The sequence below is a fragment of the Rhinolophus sinicus genome, linkage group LG07, assembly GCF_036562045.2.
Source record: "Rhinolophus sinicus isolate RSC01 linkage group LG07, ASM3656204v1, whole genome shotgun sequence".
NCBI lineage: Eukaryota > Metazoa > Chordata > Mammalia > Chiroptera > Rhinolophidae > Rhinolophus > Rhinolophus sinicus.
In genome coordinates this window covers 78,391,345-78,416,597 of record NC_133757.1, presented here as the reverse complement: position 1 = coordinate 78,416,597, position 25,253 = coordinate 78,391,345, and the positions used below count along the sequence as shown (strand labels likewise).

The window sequence follows — 25,253 nt, the reverse complement described above, 5'->3', positions numbered from 1 at the left end:
TGTCACCAGTCCTCACGTCCCAGCTGCACTTTGGCTGGTGGCACAGGTTGTGGGAGGGGGGCTTCACCAGTGCTGGAGGTCCAAGGGCTACAGGAGCAATTTAAAAGGAAGGGCTCACCCGCGAGTTGTCTTTGTTTCTCTGTCCTGATGGTTTTCTGTGGCCTTGGTCTCACGGACAATGTCATTCTCGGCTCTTCTGAGCTGAGATTCAGACCCAGCCAGGGAATAGGTCCCTGTCAAGTTGTTGAACTCACGAGTCTAATGTTTTGGTCTGTCTCCTTTTTGGCTCTGGGATGTAACTGCTCTGAAACAGTGGTGACAGCAGAAGGGACCTGCGAACCAATGTCAGTTCCTTCCCCATGCAGGGCACTTGGTTTTCATAGTTACCCCTTCCTGTGGTCCGCTCTTGTTAGGTGGCCAGCATGGCGGGGCCGTCTCCCCAACACAGCTGGGTGAGGGTGAGCACCCACAGAAGCTAGGCCAGGCTCGGGCGTCAAGTTGTGTGTCAGGGTCCGCAAGGTGGCCCAGGAGGCCAGCTTGGTTGCAACAAGGAGATTAGTCTCTGAGTCCACCTGCCTACAGAGGTGTTTTGTCATCTGAGCTCCTAGAAATCTGCCCCCAGATAAACTGAGTGTCGTGTGAAGAGCTTGCAGGGTGGCCTCCAGTGCCAGTCACTGGGCAGGCCAGGCACCTGGGCAGGGAGACTGAGGCTGGCCCCCCCGGGGCTTTGGACTGGCGTTTTGAGTTTGGCCTCAGACGGTTCTGAATGGCATTGGCTCACTGTGCGGCCCGAAGCACTGTGCTCTTTGCACCCACCCCTTGCAGATATGGGGTCATCATTGTGGGCAACCCCAAAGCACTGTCCAAGCAGCCACTGTGGAACCACCTGCTGAACTACTACAAGGAGCAGAAGGTGCTGGTGGAGGGGCCCCTGAACAACCTGCGGGAGAGCCTCATGCAGTTCAGCAAGCCCCGGAAGCTGGTCAACACCATCAACCCTGTGAGCGCTGGCCGTGGGCGGGGGGAGGACAGGGCCGGGCCCCTTTGTCCTCGAGCCCGCGTTCCGGCACGCGGCTGGAAGCGATGGCCGGTGTGGCCTGTGGCGAACGTGCACCTGTCAGTGTGTGCGCAGGAATGGTGCGTGCCAGCCTGTGTGTGCGGAGCCCTGCACACCAGCGTCCTCAGGCCTTTCTGGCCTGGGGCTTCTAGGTCTGCTAAGTCCTGGGTGCAGCTAGGAATCGGACACGGGCAGTCAGGAAACCTTGTGAACCTGGGGTGTTCTGGGGGGCTCAGTGCTGCTTAAGCTGAAGCCAGAGATCAAATGTTGAGCATCAAAGATCGATTGGTTGTTTAAAAAGGAATGGGATTCCTCACCTACTTAAACCCTCTGCAGGGAGCCCGCTTCATGACCACAGCCATGTATGATGCCCGGGAGGCGATCATCCCAGGGTCCGTGTACGATCGGAGCAGCCAGGGTGAGTGTGCTCTGGGGGCGTGTTGACCCTTCCCACGCCTGCACTGCCTCTGTCCACAGACACTTGCCTGCTGAGTCGCTTCTCAGCTGCTCTTCTGAGATCAAAGAGTTGGTCTTTGGCAGTTTCTAAAAACAAGGTGTTTTAAATAACACAGCCCTTCCTGTTGTCCCGGTACCCCAGCCTACCCTGTGCGCCCCTTCTCAGTGGGAGGTCACGCTCTCAGCTCCTCCAGGCGGTCAGGTTTCATTCTTCCCAAAGCCTCCACTTGCTCTGTCAGACTCAAAGTGGGGTGCCTGCCCTCGTCTCCTGTGTGGGGGCTCTGTATTCTAAGGCTGAGCCTGGTTCCTGCTGCCTGAGCCAGTTTGTACACAGTTTCCGTTCATCCCCCAGGTCCCTGCCTGCGGGGACCCTTCCCCACTGCAGCCCCTGCAGAGGCTGTCAGCGCGACCTGCTTGTGCTTTACCTTGGGCTTCGTTCTCTCGCGTGCTCGCCATCCATCCTGAGGGGACGTGGACCCCAGCCCCTCCTGTCACAGCCCCCTTTTCTTGACCCTGTATTCTGGGGGCCTTGAGCTCAGATTGGAAATTGTGTTCTCTAACCACAAATCTCTCATCGCCACCTCCAGTGAGTCGCCATGTAGCTGAGGGTGTTCACAGGTCCTCTCCCTGAGTCCCTGGGGGCCAACCCGGAAGCCACACTCCAGGCGCTGGCCCCAGGGCCTTTGTCTTCAGTAGATCCTCTGGTCTAAGGAGTTTAGGCGTTCTCTTGCATTTTGCTGTGTGTATGGGACATAGGAACATATATTTTGGCACAAAAGGACCTTTTTTATTTGATGTGCTGTGCGGTGGTTCTCAATTTCTTGGGTCCCTGTAGCAGTGGTTCTCAGAATCCCCTGGAGAAATGAGTTTCATGGGCGCCAGACCCCAGCGGGTTGAGAGGGGGATGACTGTGAGAATCGGCAGCATTCTGGTCTGCGGTGGGGCACCCCAACAACCACAGGCAGAGCAGTGACAGGTGGGACAACGTCCCACTGTGGGCAGAGCAGCTGACTAGAGGCGGGCAGCAGGTTCTCTGGGACCCCGTGGGGGACACGCCGTCCACCCTGTCTTGCAGGCCGGCCCTCCAACATGTACTTCCAGACCCATGACCAGCTCGGCATGATCAGCGCGGGGCCCAGCCACGTGGCTGCCATGAACATCCCGATCCCCTTCAACCTGGTCATGCCGCCCATGCCACCCCCGGGGTACTTTGGACAGGCTAACGGGCCGGCTGCAGGTGAGCAAGCCCCCGGCCTCGGAGCACTCGCACGTGTCGGTGAGGCTCAGACAGCCTTCAAGGACTTGAACCCTGGACACTGTCTTTCAGGCCGGGGTACCCCGAAAGGCAAGACCGGTCGTGGCGGACGCCAGAAGAATCGCTTTGGGCTTCCTGGGCCCAACCAGACGAACCTACCCAGCAGCCAGGCCAGCCAGGACGTGGCGTCCCAGCCTTTCTCGCAGGGCGCCCTGACTCAGGGCTACATCTCCATGAGCCAGCCTTCCCAGATGAGCCAGCCCGGCCTCTCCCAGCCCGAGCTGTCCCAGGTGAGCCAGCCCAGGGTGGCCTCCCCACGTATGCAAACTCCCCTGACACCCCAAACGACGTGGAAGGACGTGACTGCCCTCAGCAGTGGGACTCATCCCACCCGTGACAGCGCCCTCCCAGTCCCAGGCAGCTGGTCTGGGTCACCTGTCTCTGGTGAGGTAATCCGTGTGCATTTCCTGCTGCACAGGCTTGAGGACCAGGTTTCCGGATTCTTCTCTGGGCTGGGGGGTGCTGGACATGGAGCCAGTTCTAAAGGGTGCGAGGACATATGACTGGCGGCTCATCTTCCCAACCATGTCTTTCAGGACAGTTACCTTGGCGATGAGTTTAAGTCCCAGATCGATGTTGCGCTGTCACAAGATTCCACATACCAGGGGGAGAGGGCCTACCAGCACGGCGGAGTCACGGGGCTGTCCCAGTACTAGAAGGCAAGCCTGCCCCCGGGGGGGTGTCACCAGGTTCTGCACTTGTGGGAACACTCAGAACACACGGTGGAAGTCTCCAGTTCCCCGAGGGGCCAGCTCGTCCTGTGACATAGCACTTCAGGTCCCTGGGCCTCTGCTGCAACCTGCCCATGGCACATCCTCTGCTGAGAGTCCTGGATCTCCTGAGAAAGGCGGATGTGGGGGCCCATAGCCCCCCGGGTGGGCAGGGAGGAGGACATACCCTTTGCCCTGACTGGCAGCTCATGAGGGTGACGGAGGTCCCAGCCCCAGGTGCGCAGGGCGCTTCTGCCAGAGGTGCCTCTAGGTGCCTGTGAGGGCCTTGCTATGCGGTTCCCAGCTGTGTGCCAAGAAAGTGGGGTGCTGGTGCTGCTGGAGGAGGCGCCAGTGTTAAGAGCACAGGCTCTAGCCTTAGCTCTCAGCAGCCTTCTCCCCCTGGGTGGGGAGTCACTGGTCTGGGGGCTGCCCAGCACCTGAGGCCCCATTTCACAGGTGAAGGTACAGTGCACAGTGGGGTGCAGAGAAAGCCCCTTGCCTTTCAGGTGCTGGCCGGGTTCCCGGGTCACGGCCTCATGCCGCCCCTCCCTTCCCACAGGTGGCGGCAGGAGAGCTAAGCTACGTGGCTTAGTCCATCAGCATCTTATTCTGGGTAATAAAAAATAAAAATCAATGGATACCTGTTTTCCACTGCTAAAACTGAAGCACCACTGTGAGCGACAGGAGAGGGAGAGGATCACCCGAGGGAGAGCAGCCCGAGGTAGCAAGTGCCCACTGCTGGCATCGCGGCGAGGAGACAAGAGGGAGCGCGGAGCTGGGGCCGGCCCGCCCGCAAGCCCTGCAGCCGCTCGCCACGGAGGCCCCGCTCGCCGCGTCCACACCTGGGTCTGCAACCAGGCGGAGGGAGGAAGACCCTCATCTCAGAGTAGCCCTTTCCTCTGTTCTTTCTTTCTTTTTCTCTTTTATTGAAAGGGGACTACGTTTTCGCAGGAACACCCGCGTTTCTGTGCTGAGCAGGCTCCTTGCAGGTGGCAGCTGTACCGAGAGCCCTGCAGAGGCTCAGGTTTGTCCGTGCTGTCTGAGACCACGTGGTTACGCTGCCTGTGTTCTGAGAGGGTTTTCATTTAAAGAAAATACGGTGTTTGGGGATTTTCTGTTTGTTTTTTAAAGATTCTTTCAAAGGAGTACTGAAAAATACTTTCCTGAGTTTCTCTCAGATCTTAGTGGTGGACCTGGGAGATGCAAGAAGCTTCCAGAAACAAAGTTTAAAGAAGCCACACAACAAGGTTAGGATCAACACCTGTGACGTAATCATGGAGAGGAGGATTTTTGTTTTCAGTTTAGCTTCCAGTGGCTTCTCCCTGTGCGTCAGGGCAGTGAAGGGGCGCGGCCCCAGCCGATGGGCGGCTCCACGGTCCCTGCTGGACTCCAAGAAGCAAGGCGCTTCACACGAGCAGCAGACTCGGCTCCCTGAGGGATCCTGGCAGGACTGACCGTGAGGACAGAGGGCAGGAAGGTGGCTGGTCACCGGCCGGTGGCTTCCCCAGAGCCCGTCCTGAGGAAGACGGCAGCCAAGAGGACCCTTCCCCAGGGACGCGCCCACAGTCGCTGTGGCTGTCAGACAAGCCGAGCACCCCACTCCCCTTACGCTCCACCCCACTCCAAGTTTGGAGCCCTTCTACCTGTGGGCACAGCTTCGATGAGGTGGGGTGGTTTCTGCCTTTTTTGGAAAAGAAATGTTTCAGAAATAAGTTGGTTCTGTGCCGAAGGTGTTTGGAGGAGTTGGTCACCTCAGCTGGTACAGGGGCATCGGCCTGAGTCTGTGTTCTGGAAGTTCTTGTGTCTGGGAGAGCCCCCCTTAGCTCCTTGCACACCATGGGGTGGGGGTTGTTAGTCTCTCTGGTGACCACCTCGGGGACCGTCCCCTGCCTGCCCAGGCCTTAGTAACCTTGACCCCCAGCGTCCCCTGCCCATGTGCCCTTATCCCAAAGCCTCCAGATGCCAGCTGGTACATGGAGAAATGGGGACACACAGGCACCTTTCTTCTGGCAAGGCCTCTTATCCCATTGCTGTAGGGCTTTGGTCCCCTTCTTTGGATAGGCCACCTAGAGGCATCTGGCTTGGATAGGCTTCTGCTGTGCCCCTGTGCGCCCACCCCGCCCCGTTCTTCGGAGTGCTCTGCCTCTGTGCTGTTGGCTTTGTTCACCTTCTAGCAGCAGCTACTCTGAGTTTTCCAAATCAAGGAGCGTCTGTACCAAGGCATTGTCACTTCTGATTTTTGGTCAATTTGTTTTAAGCTCTTTTGTCACCAATAAAATCTTAAACAACTCTTGCATTCACAGGGCTGGATAAACTGCAGGGCGTTGAGAGCACTTGGTTTGGGGGCCTGACTGGTTGGGGGACTCGGCCGCCTCTAGGGCAAAGCTGAGATGGGCTGGATCTGCGTGGGGGGCTGGAGAGGGCACCTCCACCCCTCGGGTGAACAGTGCTTGGGCCTGCCAAGAAGTGGGGGGCAGCTTCCGGGGTGCCCTGGCGTGTATGACTGCCTGGAGATGGGGCTGTAAGGACAGATGGCCTCACTGTAGCCCTCCCGCCGCCCCTTTCCCCACGACCCATAGGATGCATATAGCAGTTTCCTCCCTCAGCCCTAGGTGACAAGACCCAGACAGCAGCTTGGACCACGCAGTGTTTATTGGGCTTCGCTCCCGTGGGTGACGTCAGCGGCAGCCGCACTCGTCCACCACCATGTCCTCGTAGTGCCGCAGGACCACGTTGTCGCTGTTGTCAAAGAAGAGTACGGAGATAGGCGACAGGCGTGCGGGCACACAGCAGGGCAGGCCGGCGGCGCTGGGGGCGGCCGAGTGCATGAGCGCGCGCAGTACAGCGTGGTTTAGTGCGGGTGGCCCGCCAGGCCCAGGCATCGTGGCGGGCAGTGAGCACTGGCCCTGGCAGTAGTTGGCGAGGAAGCCACGCGGCGCGATGACCCAGCGGTGCCAGCCCACCTCGCGGAAACTCACGTAGAGACGCCGCGCGCGACACGCGCTGCTAGGGCCACCGCCCACCGCGGGCTCGGCCTCGCGCCGCGGCCGGGCCAGGGGGTGGCACAGGCGTGGGTCGAGGGTCACCAGCAACAGCGAGGCCTCCACCAGGCGCGCGCAGGCGCCGGGGGCCCGGGGACGCAGCGCCAATGCCAGGCGGAGGCTGCGCGGCGCCGAGGCGTTCCGGGCCCAGGCGGCGCCCAGCAGCTCCGCGCGCACTGGCGTTTCCAGGGCAGCCACCGCCTGGCGGAGCAGCACCGGGCCCACGCTCTCGACCGCCCGCGCCACGCGCAGCTCCCAGCCGCCCGCCGCACCAGCTTTCGCTCCCGCCGCCTCGAAGCGCAGCTCCAGGCGGGCCTGGCTTGGGAGCTCGGCGGGTTCGACGGCTGACAAATCGAAGACAACAGTCCACTCCGGGCACTGCCCCGTGGCCGAGGTGGGCTCCGGACTCCGGGCGCGCGCACCTGAGGAGGCAGGGAGAGCGCTCGGCTCGCACTGCGTCCCTGCCCGGTGACCGCCCGCGCGAGACATCTCGGTTGTGGCCCGAGGAGGTGAGTGCCTGGGGCTGAGGGCACAACCATCTGTTATAAGGCGTCAAATGGTGTGAAGGCAGGGGAGGGATGGAGTGGGGGCGGGGCATCGTTTGCAAGGAAGAGACGTGCCCAGTGCAGGGTGGCCTGCCTGTGTCGGGGACTCAGGCAGGGGACAGAGATGAGCGAATGCCGGGGCCGGTTGGGATGCGATGCTGGGCCCGTGGGCCCGGGGAGGGGGGGCATCTGTAGGAAGGCTTCAAACGGTGTGAAGCAGCAGTGAGGGAGGAGTGGGGGCAGGGCTTCAGCTGCAAGCAGGGGTCCTTGCCCTGTGCAAGGCTGCCTGACCTTGTTGCCACTCCCCCGGGTCCCCGCAGGTGTCCTCGGGGAGGAGTGGATGAAATGCAGGACCCCAGATTGCTTATGGGCTGGACGGGGCGGGTGGGTACCCTCGGTGCTGCTGGAGGTTCGTGGCGGGCTGGGGCGCCCAGGGGGTTCTAGGCCTCGCAGACCCACACTACTCACCGCGGTCTGGGATGTGGCGCACGATGTTTCCGGCGACCCCCAGCTCCTCCACGTGGCACGGTCGCAGGGTGGCCCCTGGAGGCGTCCATCGCAGTTTCGCCCTGGCCTCCTGGGGGTCCCGGCGGCGGAACAGGCGCCACATGAGGGGGGGCACGGGCCTGGGCTTTGGGGCGCCCTGGGGCGCGTCGCGCAGCCCAAGAGCCTGGAGCAGAGCGGCGGCGGGGCCCGGTGCCATGCGGGCGCGGCCCGGGAGCGGCGCGGGTAGCAGCAGGGCCAGGAGGAGGGGAAGGACGTGGTGGCCTGGACGGTGTAGCGACGGGAGCATCCTGCTCGCAGGCAGCGGCGGGACGAGTGCTCAGGGGTCCGGGTCTGGGCGGGGTCAGGGTCCCGGGGGGAGTGGCCGCGGTCCTGATGCTGGGCAGGGACCGACCCCGGGGCAGGTTCTCCGGGGTGCGGGGCAGGGGTCCCAGGAGTGGCCAGGGCCCTGGAGGGGCGGAGCTGGACGGGTCAGGTTCGGAGGTGGGGGAGCGGCGTGGCTGTCCCATGCTGCGAGGTTGGGCGGGGCTGAGTCCTGGCTGACCCCGCGGGAGTCGAAGAGTTCAGAAGCGTTTATCCTTCACCAAGCCGTTCCTCAGCGGCTTCCTGGGGACCAAAACCGGGCCCGGGTTAGCCTGGGGGCCCCACGACTCCGCCTACCCTCTGTCCCGCCCGCCCGCCCTGCCCTCCACATCCCTTTTCCCAGCCTGGCTTCTAGTCCGGCTCCGCCCCCACAATTAAACCCTCCTCTCCCCTTCCCCCTTCCTTCCCACCCTGGGCCCCCCCGCAGCTGCTGGAGAGCAAATGCCAACTACCCACCTCTGCCTGACGTAACCCCACTCCTCAGCCTGGATCAACCCTGCACTTTATCCTCCTCCTCTCCCAGGGAGGCAGGACTGGTCAGAGGCCCCTGCCACCCGCCCAGGAAGGCTCACCTGCTCCAATGGCCCTCGCTGGCTCGTAGGCCCACCAGGACAGGCTTCCCTGCCCTTCCAGTCTCCATCCAATGTCCTGTCTATACCGCTGCAGCCCCTACTTGCCTTCCATAGTTTCAAAACAAGTTACACAAGTTTTAAAACTCGAATCAATATGCTAAGTGTCCAGCTGAAGATCCCAAAGAAAGGCCCCTAACTTCTAAACAATATGCGTGGTTTGCCTATTGCAAACTTGCACAAAGATGTCTGCAATTTTCCAGAAACACGACACTTTGAGATCTCTCCTGTGCACACTGCCGTCCCTCATAATATCCATTTTCCCTGCAAGTCTCTGGGATTCTGATGGGGAGGGGCCCTGTGTGCCAGGGGTGTGCCCAGGCCCATGTGCCTGGACCTGACGGGGTTCTGCCCTGGCTCCTCACCGCCTGTGCCAAAGTTCAGAGTCGTATCCTGTTTGGCTGGCAGGTGCCCAGACGGCATCTCACTGCAGCCTAAAGTCGATGGCCATTGGCCACTCCTGTTCCCACTTAACGGAAACTCTATACTGTGGTACACAGTGTACCGGTCTCTGTAGTAGTGGGTTCTACAGTCTAGTTTACACACAATTTTACTCTTAGTGAGCCAGTAGTGTGTTCACATTATCTAGACATCAGAAAGCGTAGAAACCCCGTGGGCCAGAGCCAGTAGCCTCACACAGACAACTAGCAGACACCTCTCACATAATGACAGAGACTTTCCTGGAGAAGATGGTCTCAGTCACTTTAATTCATCCTTTCCTTGGGCTGGAGCCACTGGTTGTCCTTTCTGGGAGCACGCCTCCCATCCTTGCTTTTCCCTGGGTCACTGCTCCTCCCGCTGCGGCTGCCGCCAGCAGGAGGCCGTTATCTGTGAGGATGTAGATAAGACCTCTGCGGACCTCCATGTGTCCTTCGTCTTCTGGCTTTGCCTGTGTGTCCTTTAGATGAAGCAGAGGCAGGGTCCTGACTTTCTGACTCTTTGCGTACATACGTAGTCCCATCGCTAGACAACCCGATGTCTCACATTGGCTCCAGTTGGCGGTCACAGCTTCCACTTCTGCACCGACATCTTTGATCCGTAGGAGTTTGCCCTGGGGCTGAGGCGAGAGAATCTCCAGATGGCCACCAAGTGTCCCACTGTGTTCCAACAGTTCTTCCTTCCCTCCTGGTGACCATTATTATTTGCTCAAGTGTGATGGATTCCATTCTGTTCCCACAGTTTTAATTCCTGTGCTTTTATAGTGAATTGAACGCCTTCAGAATCGGTACCGCTGCCCTGTGTCTTTTTATCAGCGCTTTCCTGGTGATTCTGGATTGTGTTAGCACAAGTTTCCAAGCGTCCCTCTCCCCTCATAAACAGTGTTAGTATTTTTTCTGGGGGGCTGGGGAGGAGGTGAGAATAGTCTCTCTATGATATCAGAAGTATACTTTTTGTTTCAGTGCACCACTGTGGGGAAAAAGAATGAGGTGAGGGAGAAGGTGGAGGGAGACGAGGACAGGCGGCAAGTCAGGAGGGATTCTGGATGTTTCCTGGAGGACGAGGAGGGGGGGGCCAGGGGGCTTCCTGAGGTTTCCAAAGGTTTTCTCCCTGAATTGCCATCAACTGCGATGGACAAATGTTCAGGAGAGGTTGTTTGGGGTGGGGTTGGGGTTGTTTGGGATATTTTAGAAAAGTGATGTTCCTCTTAGAATGTGAAGCAGACACTGCAGACTGAATGGCGCTGAGAACTGCGAGCGGGAGAGGAACTTGGAAGTCGGGGTGGATTCAGTGGAAGGGCCCTGGGAGGCTGGCAGGGAGCAGGAAGCACCAGGTGGGGCAAAGGACATCAAGAAGTGGGGAGCAGACTGGTGGTTGCATAAGGGGGCACTGGGTTAGGTGCAGGGGTTTCTTTTGGGGGGGATGAAAGGTTCTAAAACTGACGGTGGTGATGGTTGTACAACTCTAAATGGACTAAACACATTGAATTCTACAAGGAAAATGGGCAAGTTATATGATGTGTGAATTCTGTCTCAGTAAAACTGTTATAAAAGAAACAAAGAAGGTAAGGTGATCCCGGGTTTAGCACTAAGAAGGCTTCAGTGAAGCCAGACAGACGTGGTCTCAGGAGGTGTTGGGGAGCAGCCCCTGGAATGGGGTGCATGTGAGAACAGAGGGGAATGGAGAGTTCTTCTGTAAGGGAGGGAAAGAAGCTGGCTGGGTTGGCGCAGAAGGGTGGAGAGAGAGGGTCTCTCCTTGATCAGAACAGCCTGAACAGGCAAGAGGGTGGACGTGCCTGGCCCTGGCCAGTGGCCTCAGAGGGAGATGGACCGTCCCCTGAAGTGACCATCCTGCCACTCCTGTTTTCTTCAGGACACGGAGGCCAGGTTGTCCATCAAGGGGATGGATGATGGTGACAGCAGTTGGTGGCCAAGGAGAAGGAAGGGAGAGGCAAGGGAGAGCGGGCATGCGCACACTGCTTGGCTATCGCCGAGGAGCATCTGGCTCATGTTGGCACTGCAGTGTGAGCGTGATGTACGGATCGCACATCTTTAGAGACGGGGCAGCATCGGAGAACTGGATGTACAAAGCAGTGAGGCGTCATCGGGTGGGTCAGCAGGCCCAGAATGGGGTGAGGGTCCCTTGGGGACCAGTGGTCCTGGCGGCCCCTCAGAGGACCATGCGCTTCAGACCAAGGTGCTGAGTCATGGTCAGGGCACAGGGGTCAGCCCAGGGGGCTGAACTGGTCCCAGAAGGTGGTCTATCAGATGACCAGCGGCCCTGTTGTGGGGATGACCGGAGAGAAAACAGAGGGCTAAGCAGGAGTGAAGACAGGGCAGGGCGAGGAATTACTTGTTCTATGCTACTTGTTCTATGGTTTGTTTCTCCTGAATTACTTGCAAGTGGTCTTTCAGTCATTTTCTTACGGAATGTTCGTCTACATGGTCTGCGTGGTCCTGGTTCTGAGCAATTGAGGTTACCCCTGTGACTTGGTGTGGTCAATTCTGAGAAATGTTCCTGTGTTTAAAAACACCTGTTCACCCTGCTTCTGAGCTGCTGGCTGAGGTGCACAAAGCATGAACTGTGTCTCCCGGGTCCCGTCTACCCGAGCGTCAAGGTTGCATCATGTGCAACGTTCCATGTCAAGTTCTCTTCCTGTCTGGTAGATTAAAAAAAAAACCCAGACTCATAACTGTCATGATTATTCATGTATGTTTATTTGGATGCCTACTTGAGATTCTACCCTTGTATTTTGCATTACTTATGCTGCTTTTTCTAACCTTCCTTTTTTGCACTTATTTTGTTGTACCTGTTTTTTATTCCATTCTCTACACCCTGGGAGTATTAATGTAAGTAGCTAATATAGCCTAAAGGTAATAATCCCAAACCTCTTGCAAAATGCAAAGCCCCCAGTCCTGTTTCGGTATTGAGTACTTCCATTCTAATTTTTTTCTCTCAAATTAGGTATTTAAAATGTTTACCCGATTATGTGTCACTTTTTCTTATGATCTGCCTCTTGAGAGCGCTTCCCTGTTTTCTGACATATAACTTTGTTAGTTTTTGTTCCTGTGGGTGTCCTGTCTCTTGTCTTCAAAATTGTGTACTGAATTCCTGGTTGCTTGTTACTTTATTTCAGTACTTGAGGTGATACTTTACTCCAGAGTGTCTAGGGTGTCTCGTTACTGTTAGTCTGTCACTGTTTCATAGGTCATCTCCTCTTTTCTGTGGCTGTTTTGCATTTTCATTATGATGTGTTTGGGACATGGATGACTTTTTATTCATCCTGCTTATGACTGATGTCTTGTCAATTCCTGGAAAATTCTCAGCATATCTTCTCATATTGTCTGTCCACACTTGTCTCCTATTAGAACTCAGCTAGACCTGGTCATTCTTAGAATTCTAGCTGCCATAGTTGCCATGTTTTTGCTGCATTCTGGGTAATTTCTTCACAGCTCTCAATTTACTGATTCTCTCTTCAGCTGTATCTAATCATGTGAGCCTTAACAGAGGTAGTAGGTTGAATGGTGGTCTCTGAAACAGTCCTAATTTCTGGAACCTGTGAATGTGACTTTATTTGGAAAAAGGGTCTTTGCAGATGTATTAAGTAAAGGAACTTAAGACAGAAAAGCCAGACAGAGGCAGAAATCAGAGTGATGCAGCCCCAAGCCAAGGAACATCTGGAGTCCCAGAAACTGGAAGAGACAGAAGGATCCTCCCCTAGAGCCTTCAGAGGGAGTGTGGCCCTGCCAACACCTTGATTTCAGGCTTTTGGTCTCCAGAACTGTGAAAGAATCAATTTCTGTTGTTTTAAGTCTGTGGTACTTTGTTACAGCAACCCCAGGAGAGTAATATAACAGCCAGTGCTGTTTTTGACAGTCTCTCATGCCTTTTATTTTGTAAATAAACTTTTTATTTTAGAATACTTTTAGATTTGCAGAAATGTTGCAGAGATAGCACAGAGAGCGCTGGTGTAGCCCTCACCAGCTTCCCGAATGCTAACATCCTACATCTCCGTAGTACATTAGTCACCATTAAGAAACCAACGCTGGGACACTGCTATGAACCAAACTGCAGACTTTATTTGGATCTCCCCAGTTTTTCCACGGCTGTCCTTTTTCTGGTCCAGGATTCCACATTGCATTCAGTTCTCTGATCTGGGACAGGTCCTCAGTCTCCTTGGTTTCCATGACCTGACAGTTTTGAGGCATCCTGACCACCCCATTTTTATACTCAACTGTGCTAACTCTAGCTGTCCTTGGGGAATCGAGTTCTGCTGCTGGTGCTCGTGGGATTGGTCATGGCACCATTTCCCCTGATGTCATTTCTGTTCAGAGTTTACGCTCTGCCATCCTGGTGGGGTGCCAGGCCCCCAACTCACATTCTGGCTGGATATTCTTGGGGAGACAGAGGAGGGAGAACCCGGCGGGGCTGGGGGTAGGCCCTTAGGCTCTGCATTTACAAGGAGTCTCCACCAGGAGTTCACTGTTCTATAGCAGGAAGAGCTTTCCGATTTTCAGATTTGGCCAAACAGGTGCCTCCCTTGCCCTGCCCTGGAGTTCTCTGAGCCAGCACTGCTTCTGGACGCCTTTGAGGGTCAGTCAGACTCCTTGCGGAGACCTTAATGATCTCTTGGCAGAATTCCTGACTCATGTTCCCCGGAAATCGATGGTAAAACCCCTCCCAAACCAGACTCCTACCCGCCTCCGCCAGCACACTCAGCCCTGCCTGACTAAATGGCAGCTCGAGCCGGAAGTCTTGGGTGGTCTTTGATTCTTTTATTTCAGTTGTACCTACATCCAAAGCAAGTCTGGTTGGTTCTACCACAGAGTTGGGATCTGACCACTGGGGCAACCTCCCCTGCTGCCCAGCCCACTCGTCCGTGATCCCTACTCACCCGCCTCATCCCTCCCTGCCCTGCTGCGGACTTTTTGGCCTGGGCACACCCTAGCCGTAGTCCCGTGTTGGTGGGTGTAAAGTGCTTCTCTTTATTTGACCCGGCCTTGAGAGCCCTCCCTTGATCCCACTCTCTGCTCTGGCAGTGCCCCATTTCTCTGCACCCCTCGTCCTGCTTTACAAAGTTTTAAATCTCTGCCCCTCTTATCCTCCTCACTGCCCATCCTGACCCATCTCATTGAGCTCTGAGCTCACTGCTTCACCACAACCACCTTTTCCAGGTCACTCACTGATGGGCCCCAGAGGCCAAATCAGCTCTCCTCGGTCAGCACCTCGGCCTCCTACCTGCTCAAACACACCACACATTACTTCTGGGTCACTGCATACCCTGGGCCCTGCTGGTCACCCAACCCTGCCTCCATTCACTCCTGGGGCGCCTGCAGGCCAGGGGCTTCAGATACCATCTGGCTCACATGGGGGGCTGGTGAGTCCCAGGGGCCCTGCCTCGAGGCCCCTTTTTCTCTCCTTCCCTAGGACTCCCACCTGCGCTGGACTGGGTCCGAGGCCCCAGCCCCATCTCCTGCTTGGGTAGCCAGTGGGCCAGCGAGCATCAGCATGAGCAGAATGTGGGCTCTCTGGGCCCCCAGTGGAAAGCCCTCCTCCCCACCTCCCCTGCCACACACGGAGAGGTTTCCCTCCAGCCTGACCAACGACTGCTCCTCACCCACGGGAGGACTCGCCCGCTCCGGCCACACCAGTCCCTGGGCTTGGCCCTCACTGCTCCACGACGACACCTGATACCTGCCCTCACTGTCCGTGCTTGTATCATCTAACTCTGTCACTACGTCATCCGTGCCTTTACTGCAGTCTCTGGTTTGGACGGAGGCTCCGGAGGCAGCATCCGCTATGGCCTCATCTGCTGCTGTGTCTCCAGGGCCCGCCCACAGAGCGCGCTCAGACTGACAGGCGTGGCTAAAGGAAGAACCTGGGGTGGCGGCCCCTCCACACTCACTCAGCTTTGCTGGGCTTGGGGCTCGGGGCCTCTGCTGCGTCGTATTCCCGCACATCCTTCAGCTCGCGCACCTGGCCTGTCAGCACCTTGGCAGCAAAAGCCACGATGTACTGTGGGAGGGGAAGGCACGGATGAGAAAAGAGGCTTCCTCCACCATGCCGCCCTCCTGCTGGCGGTTCGCTTCTGCCACTGGCTGTTTGCCTGTGCTGCTCCCCTGCCTAACGTGCCGCTCCCCGTGCCTGCGAAGGGCCTGCATCTGGACCACTGCTCAGGGGCAGGGATGAGGGCAGGACCGATGGCTGAGAAGGTGGTGGGTGAGGCGCTGTGAGAAGCCCACTTACCAGGAACCAGTAAAGGTTCATGAGAGTGAGAAGCAGCAGGAGTGCGTTGAAGAAGAAGTAGAAAGGAATGTCAGGCACCGAGCGCAGGCTGCAGTGGCACGTGGCATACAGGACCTTGAGCGGGAACCAGTAGAGGCGGAACCAGAACCTGTTGCGGGGAGGAACAGGTAGGGGAGGCTGTCCCACCTGGACTCATCTGTCCCTGCTCATTCCCACCCAGCCATGTCCTGGTGCCCCAATTTTGTTTGCCCCTTCCCCTCTATCTCCATTCCTGTTGTCCTTTCCTGCCCATGCAGGCTCCTTCACCACTCACTCCATTCATTGCCACATTTCCCTGCGAGGCCCGCCCCTTCTATAAACCCACCTCCTTTCTTACCTGGCTCGACCTCCTTTCCGGCCTGATGACCCTTCCTGGAAGCCCTGCCCGCCTTCCGACTAGCCCTTCCCCTCCCACCAGGCCTGCCTTCTTCCCCGCCTTCTCCCCGCCCACGCCCACCCAGTCCCCGCCTCCTGCCAAGCCCACTTGGGTCCCCGACTGGCCCTGCCCCTTCACTCCTGGCCCCACCTCCTCCCCTGCCTCCCCGCCCCCACCCCTGCCCCTGCCCTGCAGGCTCACCAGCTGAGGCTGAAGCTGAGGCAGCCCAGGTCTGCAGCCAGGGCGTGCAGTGGATGGTGGGAGCCTCCACGGGACTTAAAATAGACATTGAGCTTGGTGAATTCCAGCTGTACATCGCTGATGTCATGCAGGAAGAGCACCAGGATGCCTACATTGTGGTACCTGGGGAGGGGAGTGGGGAAGGAGAGGAGACAGGGGAGGTCACACGGGGCCACCCACCCTGCACGGAGGCCCTCAAGAAAGGTCCCTGGGCCGCGTCTTCCCAAGGACCCTTCAGAGCCATCCTCCCTGGCCAATCTGCCCTGCCCATCCCGCCGCCAGGCCAGATCAGGGGCAGCACCCAGGCTGTACTCACCCAATGGCAGCCCCACCTGGGCCCTCACCCTCACTGTCCCCAGGTGGCCCAGGAACTTCCCTGAAAGATCCTTCGCTAGTCCTGCCTCATTTCCACGCCCTCTGGCCCTCACAGGCCTGGGTCATTCTGTATCCAGATTGCCCACAAGCTCACCAACACCCCCAGGTGTGTATGATTAACTTGAAGTTCAGTGTGAGCTGCAGATGCCTAGGAAAGGCAGCCTCCCCATGGAGTCTAAAGAAGACGGAAAGCTGTTTCCCCCTCCCTCCGCAGCATCCCCCCTCCGGCTGCTTGGGCCAAGAAGCCTAAATTCAGTCTAGATGGGGCTGTGGGTCTCTCTCACTATGTCTGTGCCCCACCTGGTCCTACTGCCCCCGGCCCTTTGCACATGCTGTTCCCAGCGCCCAACATGCACCTCCCTGGTGTTCATGGAGCTTTCCTTCCGCTCTTTTCAGTCTTTGCTCACCTGTCACTCCAGACCACCCCGCCTAAACCTCACCACCCCTGCCCTCCTTATCTGGCGACTTGATTTTTCTCCATAGTTATCACCTTCAAACAAATGGTTACTTCTTTTCTTTCTTTTTCCTTTTTTTGGGGAGAGGGTGTTATCATCTGATTCTACCCTCTAAAGCAGCGCCGTCTAATAGAATTTTCTAGGATGACAGGAATGTTCTAAACCCGCATTGTCCAATATGGGAGCCACCAGCCACACGTAGCGACTGAGCAGCTAAAATGTAGTTGGTGTGGCTGAGGAACAGAATGTGTGATTTTATTTAAGTTTAATTAAAGTTGAACTAGCCCCCTGTGGCCAGCAGCTACTGTACTGGAGGATGCAGCTAGAGCAGCAAGTCCAATAGGAACAGGACATGAGTGTAGACGTCATTTTAGACGATCTATCAGCCACATTAAAAAAAAAAAGTAGAGAGGAATTAAAATTAATTTTAATAGTGTATTCTAATTATCTCAGTATAGCCAAATATTGTAATTTCAACATGTAATGGCTGTAACAAAGGCACTGGCGAGATGGTTGCACTCCTTTGCCTTTGAAACTGGGGTGGATTTCACACAATCCGCAGGCCGTGGTTTGGATAGGCTCCATCTGAATGGCTCAGTGGCCACATGGGCTCTAAAATGCCAGCATTTGTCTGCTGTGTTCATGACTGCGCCCCCAGCAGCACCCGCCATGTGGCAGGTGCTCAGGAAACACTTGTATGTGACTTGGCCCACGGTGACAACCGAGCGGGGCTGGAGGGGGCTGGATGGGGTGGGGGCTCCCTCCATCTATTTCATCCCATCCCTCTGGAACCCTCCCTTATGGACACGCCCATGCCCCTCCCCCATGCCCCTCCCCCCACCAGACTCCCGCCCTTGCTCAGGCCGTGCCCTCTGCCCTCCTGGACTCACCGGAAGGCATAGGAGGAGACAATGAGGACCAGGGTGACCACGTGGTGGACGAGCATGACGACCGAGTCCTTGCGCCAGGAGTCCATGTACAGCGTGGCATAGATGGAATGGCCGTAGAAGCTTCCCTGCAGCAGGTAGGCGGCTGCGATGTCCCGTGGCACTGCCATGCCTGGTGTCCAGTCTGCGGAGAGCCAGACCGTGGCAGCAGGGACCTGCAGAGCCTCCAGGCCCCCAGCAACCCCACAGCCCTCACACTGCGCATGCACCCTCCCCAGGCTGGGCAGGCTGAGTCCGGCGGGTGTACCGGCCACTGGTTTTCCATCCCCAATTCTCTACCCGTTACTGTTTTTAAAAGATTTTTATTAAAATACAGCTAACATACAGTATTATATTACTTGCTGGGGCACACCATAGTTATTCAACATTTATATACATAAAGAAGTGATCACCACAATAACTGCAGCAACCACCTGACAGCGCACCACACGATCACAATATTATTGGCCATATCCCCGATATCTACGCATTACTTTTTATGAATAGGTGTTATTTTCTAGAATAGTTTTAGATTTATAGAAAAAGGTGCTCCTAGCCTTGAAATCAGTCCCTTGCAGGACTTTTGACTCTGCTCTGGCTGCCCTTCCCATCTTCACTTCCTTCTCTGTCAAGCCAGCTGGGATGCCCCTGTCCCGGGGAACCTACTCCCAGCAAATCCCCAACCTGCTGCCCACTCAGTGGTGCGGGCAGAGTGGCTGAGGCAGAGGTCACAGACCCACCAATGCCAAGCGTTTCGGGCTCTCCCCAGGCAGGCTCCCTTACCCTCCTCCCCTCCTGGCATCTGTGCCCACCCTCACTCAGGCTTCACCCCTTCCTGGCAATACCGACCCCCCCCACCTCTCACCTCTGCCCATCACCAGGGCCAAGGGCTCTGCCTGTTGACCTGGAACTCTCTGGACGGTGCCCCATCCCTGCCTCGGTGACGTGGAGCTAGACCCTCATGCCCCACGGGCGCTCTGCTGTTCCCTGGATACCTCCCGTGCCCCTGCATCATATGTGCCCTGGTCCTGCAACTGAGATCCACTCGGACCCCAACCTGGGTGCCCCTCTTTGGTCCACACCTCCGCTCACTCCCCTGGCCCCCACGACGCCTACCCTGGTCCAGGCTCCACTGTGTCACACCGAGCGCTGCCCCAGCTCCTTCCGGCCTCCGAGTGTGTTCCCAACTGCCCCTTCTCCCCACAGCAGCCAGGATGGCTGTGAATACGCAGATCCCGTGACCCCGCAATTCCACTCCGAGGTGTGTGCCCAAGGGAACTGAAAACAGGGACTCAAACAGATACTTGTACCCCCGTCTCCACAGCAGCACTAGTCCCAGTAGCCAAAAGGTGGAAAACAACCCAGATAGCCATCAATAAATGAAGGATAAACAACACGCGGTCCATCCACACAATGGAATATCACTCGGCCACAAAAGATGCACAGACACACACTACAACATGGACGAACCTTGAAAACATGATGCTAAGTTTTCAGAAAGAAGCCAGACACAAATGGTCACATAACTTTCTTAACCATTTTTAAGTTCAGTGGCATTAAGCCCATTCACACTGTTGTGTAACCATCCCCACCATCCGTCGCCAGAGCTCTTTTCATGTTGCAGAACTGAAACTGTCCCCATTAAACACTCACTTGCCCTCAGCCACCCTCAGCCCCTGGCACCACCATCTACTTTCTGTCTCTATGAATCTGACTCCTCTAGGGACCTCATATAAGTGGACTCACAATGTGTGCCTTTTTGGGACTGGCTAAAATGGTTAATTTTATGTTATGAACATTTTACTTAATTAAAAAAATACAAAACTCCCCACATGTCAGATCTCATCTCCCATTTTGACATGTCCAGGGGTTCCCCAAAGCTTGACAGCAAAACTCACACTTTTAGCTGGGCCCTCCCTCAAGTTTCGTCCTCAGCTGCACCCTCAGTTGTCTGGGAATGCTGCAGTCAGTGGAACCCCCCCACCCCCATTACACACACCTGCCAGGTGCCTCTGTCCCTCTTTAGAAGGAAGCCACTCAGAGCTGGCTGTGGAAACGTGACACCAAATGTTCCACCTGTCGTACCAGCAACACTCACCTGGCTGAGCATTCCTCCTCCAGCCTCAGACCCCAGATCTGGGGCCGGGGGAAAAGGGGTGCATGTCAGTCGAGACTTTGTCCCTCCATGCACACTGGGGGGCCGGGCTCTGTGCTGGACCTGCAGCCTCCTCTCCACACACATCCCACCTGCTGCTCTGGACGCTCCGTATCACCCCACTTCTCCCCGGCCTCATCACCCCCACCTCCAGGACCAGCTCTTGGGCTTCCCAAACCCAGCTCCTCGTATCTTCCAGACCTGCCCCCCTGAGGGGCACCAGACCCTGACGTCGTACCCACCCTCCTCTCACACCCACCTCTGCTTCGGTGGCAAATCCTATCAGCTCTGCCTTCAAAACATTTCTCAAATCAGCCACTTGTCCCCTCTGCAGACCTGTCCTGGTTGGAGCCCTCTCACTTCTGGTTCCTACCCTCAGCCCCCTGCTCTGCTCACAGCTCCCCCCATTCTCGTGAGTACTGCCCGCCCGCCCTCCTCGCCCCCAGCCCTGGCCAGGCAAGCGCTCTGCTCCTGGTCTGCCAGGAGGTTTTCCTTTCTGCTCCAGGCTCCTCTAGCTCCCCACTCAAAAGTCACCTTTGATGGGGCCATCCCCCAATTGTTGTTGAAAATGCCCCTCCCCCTCACAGACATCCCATATCCCCCCTTCTCTCCTCACCCAAGTTTTCTCATCAGCACGTATCACTGTTAACAGATTTTGTATTTCACTGCCTGTCAGGGCTTTCTCTGATCTGCTCACAGTTGTCAGCACAGAGCCTGGTACACAGTCGCTGCTCAATAAATGAGCATGCAAAGAAACAGCTAACTCTCAAGCATGGTATCGTATCAAACTTTATAAGAGGCCAGAGGCAACACCATGCCTGAAATTTTAAGGGAGTTCAATATAGTTCATTTACATAAAAGAAAACTGAATGACAGCCAGAACCGCCCCTCTAGAAATTTACCACGTGGCAAATGTCTGAGGAAAAATGGCCATGTGGGCAGCATGGTCCTATGAAGATAGGTGCCCAATAAACCCAGTGCTTGTCACCAGGACCCTGCAATGCAGGGCCTCCATGCCCAGCCCTCCAACGGTGCCAGCAGGAGCCCTTTCAGGCTGTTTGCATCACATGGCGGGAAGCACATCCATGATACACAACCTGGGGGATCAGCACAGGAACAGGGGTGCCTGACCCCCCCATCACAGGCCTTGTTTTTTATACTGGCCTGCCCATTGGTGATAGAGGACACCACCGTCACCTCCTGCTCACCCCACCCAGAGCTCAGGCCTCGACCACCCCACATTTAATCCAATTCACGAATGCAGTCACTTCTCACCATCTTTATGCCTGCCAAGCTGGTCCGAACTACATTGGTCTCTTGCCGCTCCCCTGGGCCCTGCTACCCTCCTCAACCCAGACTCTCCTGTCTCCACATGGCAACCAGAGGAAGCGTTTCATAATCCACAAACCATCCCATTTAGAATGAAGCTAAAACTCCTGCCACCCTCCTCTTGTTCTCACACACCAAGCTTGTGCGTGCCCCAGGGCCTTTGCAAATCCTGTCTACACGTGCTGTTCCTGACACCTTTAGTGCTCACCTGGGCCCACACAAGGCATCACCTCCTCCAGAACACCTCACCACGTCCTTATAGGGCCAGGTGTCCCCTTCCCTGTTCCTAGAGCCCCTTCATCACCCTGGTCTGGGCAGACATCTGTCACGGGATGGCCGATGAATGTCAGCTCCTCTGTGTACCTTTCTCCTTGGTGTTTAAAGCAGAACCCCCTGCCCCCACACCCCGTCAGGGCCCCTACCGTAGAAGACGGAGGGTGGGTCATGAAAGAAGGGGTAGTCCGTGCCAAAGAGCAAATAGGCACTGTAGCTCCAGGCGCCCAGGTAGAAGAGGAACTTCCATGCGCTCTCGGGCATCTTAGCGGCATCTCTAGGCTGGAGGCGGCACCGCTTCGCCAGGGGCTGTGGGTGAGGAGGGGGTGGACATCAGCACAGGGGTCTTCTCTTTCTGGGTGGGGAGACCAAGGTCCAGGGACTCCCTGGGCTGGGCAGTGTTTGGGGGAGCCTGACCCAATACCCGCAGCCGCCTGGAGTAACCAGAGCCCACGTGTGCCTGCCAAGGGCTAAACTTAGTGCCCAGCTGTCCAGCCATGGTGTGCATAGGGGACTGAGGTGGGGGGGACCTGAGGGAAACATGAAGGCCAGTAGGGGGACACGTTGGCATAAAGCAAGGGAGGGCAATGGGGTCTGCACAGGGGAGTCAGGGGGCTTGGGGGTGATGGGGAGCTGGGGGGTATGATAGTGAGGAGATTAAAGAAATGATGTGGAGGGGGCTGTGGGGGTGAACCTGTGAATAGAACATGGAGGGGAATATGGGGACATATGGGGGAACTTGGGAGGCTGGAACCCCAAGTGATCCTCATGGGGGAGAAACTTGAGGGGAAACGGTGCCTCACAGGAGGAATGTGGAGAGACCGAGAGGAACAGGGCTGGAGAAGATGGGGTGGGTATGTGCGGGAGGACGTGGGAATGTGGGGGTACAAAGAAGAGAATGGGGCAGGGAAGGACAGCACAGTGAGATGGGGTGACCTGAGGGAACATCAGGAAGGACATGACAGAAATGATGGCATGCAATGGTGAGGCACAGAATTACTTCAGGGGCCCAGCACCCCCGAGTCCAGGGTGGGGCGGGGCCCCAAGTTCCCCAGGGGCGGGGCTCCAGAGCTGCCGGGCCAAGCCCCGCCCCCTTCCTAGAGACTGAGGGGGCTGGAGATCCTCCAGTTGCCATGGAGACAGCCAGAGCCAGCTCCGGTAACCCCTGGCAACCAGGCTGCTGCCAAGATGAGCTTTGGAGGACTGGCAGCCCCTCCGCCCGTTTCTTGGGAAGGCGAGCCCCAAATTGGGGCGAGAGGCCCACCCGGGCTGGGGAGGGAGGGCCCAGGGCTAGCGCCCGACTTCCGTGGATTCCAAAAGTGAAGGGGCACGTGACTTTGCTGTCCCGCCATCCGGCTCCCTCAGGAACGCAGGGAGAAAGCCCGCTCTGTCCCGGAGGCCCTAGAGCGACCACATCCCCCTCCTGGGTTCTGGCCCTCACCATCCCGGACCTCCCATTTCTCAGCTGGAAATTGGGAAGGTGAGGGAGCAATAAAGCCCGAATTGGGACCAGGGTTGACTATAGAGGGGACCCTGTCATGCCTGCCTCCCTCTCCCTGAGCAGGGTGACAGGAGGGGTCTCTTCCCCACGCGGGAGACACAGGGATGGGGGTGGGAACAATGGCAGCCAAACAATACCCTATCCCCAACTTAACAAGGGCCAGTCTCTTCCTGGCCAGCAGAGAAAGGCCCCTTTGTTAGCGCTGGGCGCTCTGTCCCTGCACCCCTGCCACCTTCAGCCAGACTGAAGCGGAGTGACCCCAGCTGGTCCACGGGGGAGTCGCAGCCGAGCTAGGGGCCCAAACGCCTTCCCAGCAGCTCCCACAGCTGACCCCTCCCCAAGGATGGGAGGGAGGCCAGGCGCCAATGTCACCACCACGGTCACTCTCCAGGCGGGGCGGTGGCCTCCCCAGACTCGCTGGAAACTAGGCAATTCTGTCGCAGCCCCTTGGAGGTAGCACAGTTCGGCTTCCAAGACCCAGGCCCTGCCACCTCTCCAAGGATGCGACCACCAGCAAAGTGGGGGAGACCAGGCCTTTGCATCCCTTGGTCGGAGGAGGGCGCTGACTCCAGACAGGCGTGCGGCAGCGGCCGGGAGCTACGGCCGCTTCCCGGTAGCAGAGAACAGGCAGCCCGGCCACCACGAGGACCTGGCACCCCACTTCAGCTCGGGCTCCGAGGGGGGCTCCACATCGTCCGAAGGCCCCTAAGCGCAGAGCTCTCCCAAGCCGCGTCCTCCGCTCCTATAACCCTGGCTCGGCCCACATTGACCGGAATGGGTCGTGTTCCGGTTACCCCAAACACGAACACCCCACCCGTATCGGGGTCCCCACGTCGCGGGTTTCCTCCGGCCCGGCCACACCCCCGCATCCACCCCCATCCCCACTCCGCACTGACTGCAAGGGGCGCGCTACGGCCCAGGACCCCGCGTCCCTTGCTTCTCCAGCCCGAGGCCCCCCACATTCAGTGATCCAGCCAGCAGAGACAGAAAGGGGTGCGCGGCGGCCCGGAGTCCCCCAGCCCGGGGCTCCCATGTCCCGACCCCCATCCGCACTGACCCGAAAGAGGCGCGCGGTGGCCGCGGAGCGCAGCGCCGTCCAGCCGAGCGCTCCGAGCGCCAGCAGAAGCAGCTCGGGAGGCGCCAGGTGCGCGTGCTCGGCCAGGCCGCGGCGCGCCAGCCCCCAGCCGCAGTCCGCACAGCCCCGCGCTGCCGCCAGCGCGCTGCCCCAGCCGCGCTGCACTAGCTGTGCGTAGCTCGGCATGGGCTCGGGCCCCGCTGGGCCCGCCACGGTCCCCGCCGCCGCCATGCCGCCCGCTCGCCGGCTGTCCCAGCCGCCTGCGCCTGCCCGCGGTGGCCGCCGGAGCCGCGCGCCCCGCGTCACGCGACGCAGCTGGGCCAGGGGCGCGCGGGCCGAAGCGCTAGGGACGGAGGGGCGGGGCAGGCACAAGCCCCGCCCCGGCAAGGACATGGGGCCCGGGAGCAGAGCCCATGATCTGGGGGCGCGCAGGTGCTGGGTCTCTAGGAGGCAGTGGCGGGGACCACGAGAGAGTAAGTCCTGGCGTTGTCGCGCCGTCCTGGAGGCGGGCCCGCGCTCGGCCCCATTTTCCAGCAGAGGAAACCCAGGCATGGAGCTCCTGGGGCTCCCCCACCCCCACAATGTTTCCGCGACAAAGGGCACGGTGGGCATCAGTAGGCAGTGCCCTCGACCTGGAACTTACTCCTTCCCGGCCCCCCAGCCTGCCCTGTCCCATTCTCGGACCCCACCATTCCGAGGCCTGGCACACGCTCGTCCAGCGGCCTCCCCTACGTGCAGTGTAAATGAAGGCCTCTGTTCTCATTCTCAAAAGGACGCTGCCCATTCAAGGCTGCAGAAGAAACACCTGGTGGAGATTCTACCCTCCATCCCAGGGTTCCTGGACTGGGGACCCTCTTGTCGACACCCTGTAGGCTTGCTCCTCTGTGCTTACCCAGGCTGTGTAGGGGTTCCAAGTGTGAGGTGGGGGTCGTAGGCATCAGGGGGCTCCCTGGAGGAGGGACCAGGGGGCCTCAGAGGCTGAGGGCTGCGGGGCTGGGACCTGAGAGCTACCTGCGCTCTGTGACCCTGAGGACTTGGCAGGCCTCCCCTGCAACAGGTTAACACAGGCCTGCAGGGAGGCCAAGGGAGTGGGCGCCCACGTGATCAGAGGCTGGATTCAACACCAGGCTTTACTGGGACCCCAGATGATCTTCCGCTACCCACCGAGCAGGCCCAATGCCTGAAACCCCCAAGGACTGTCACTG

General features: G+C 58.0%; 3 protein-coding genes across 4 annotated transcripts in view; 1 reads left to right on the top strand and 2 right to left on the bottom strand.

Annotated features, from left to right (window-relative positions):
- UPF1 (UPF1 RNA helicase and ATPase) overlaps positions 1–5,834 on the top strand; it is a 33,888-nt gene extending 28,054 nt beyond the window's left edge. For both annotated transcript variants that reach the window (XM_019736820.2, XM_019736819.2), the window contains exons 19-24: positions 826–1,000; positions 1,394–1,475; positions 2,589–2,750; positions 2,841–3,058; positions 3,365–3,487; positions 4,098–5,834. In XM_019736820.2, coding sequence (XP_019592379.1) covers positions 826–1,000; positions 1,394–1,475; positions 2,589–2,750; positions 2,841–3,058; positions 3,365–3,484 — 757 coding nt within the window. In that variant the 3' untranslated portion in view covers positions 3,485–3,487; positions 4,098–5,834. The remainder of the gene's footprint in view (positions 1–825; positions 1,001–1,393; positions 1,476–2,588; positions 2,751–2,840; positions 3,059–3,364; positions 3,488–4,097) is intronic.
- A 338-nt stretch (positions 5,835–6,172) lies between these two features.
- GDF1 (growth differentiation factor 1) lies at positions 6,173–8,053 on the bottom strand. Its single transcript, XM_019736821.2, has 2 exons — positions 7,593–8,053; positions 6,173–7,001 (listed from the first exon to the last, which is right to left on the bottom strand). The coding sequence occupies exons 1-2, from the start codon at positions 7,915–7,917 to the stop codon at positions 6,217–6,219; spliced, it is 1,110 nt and encodes a 369-aa protein (XP_019592380.2). The 5' UTR covers positions 7,918–8,053; the 3' UTR covers positions 6,173–6,216.
- A 5-nt stretch (positions 8,054–8,058) lies between these two features.
- Positions 8,059–24,371, bottom strand: CERS1 (ceramide synthase 1). The gene is made up of 7 exons (XM_019736822.2): positions 24,031–24,371; positions 21,622–21,781; positions 17,680–17,860; positions 15,921–16,082; positions 15,305–15,452; positions 14,964–15,073; positions 8,059–8,234 (listed from the first exon to the last, which is right to left on the bottom strand). The coding sequence occupies exons 1-7, from the start codon at positions 24,277–24,279 to the stop codon at positions 8,192–8,194; spliced, it is 1,053 nt and encodes a 350-aa protein (XP_019592381.2). The 5' UTR covers positions 24,280–24,371; the 3' UTR covers positions 8,059–8,191.
- Positions 24,372–25,253: the final 882 nt, after the last annotated feature.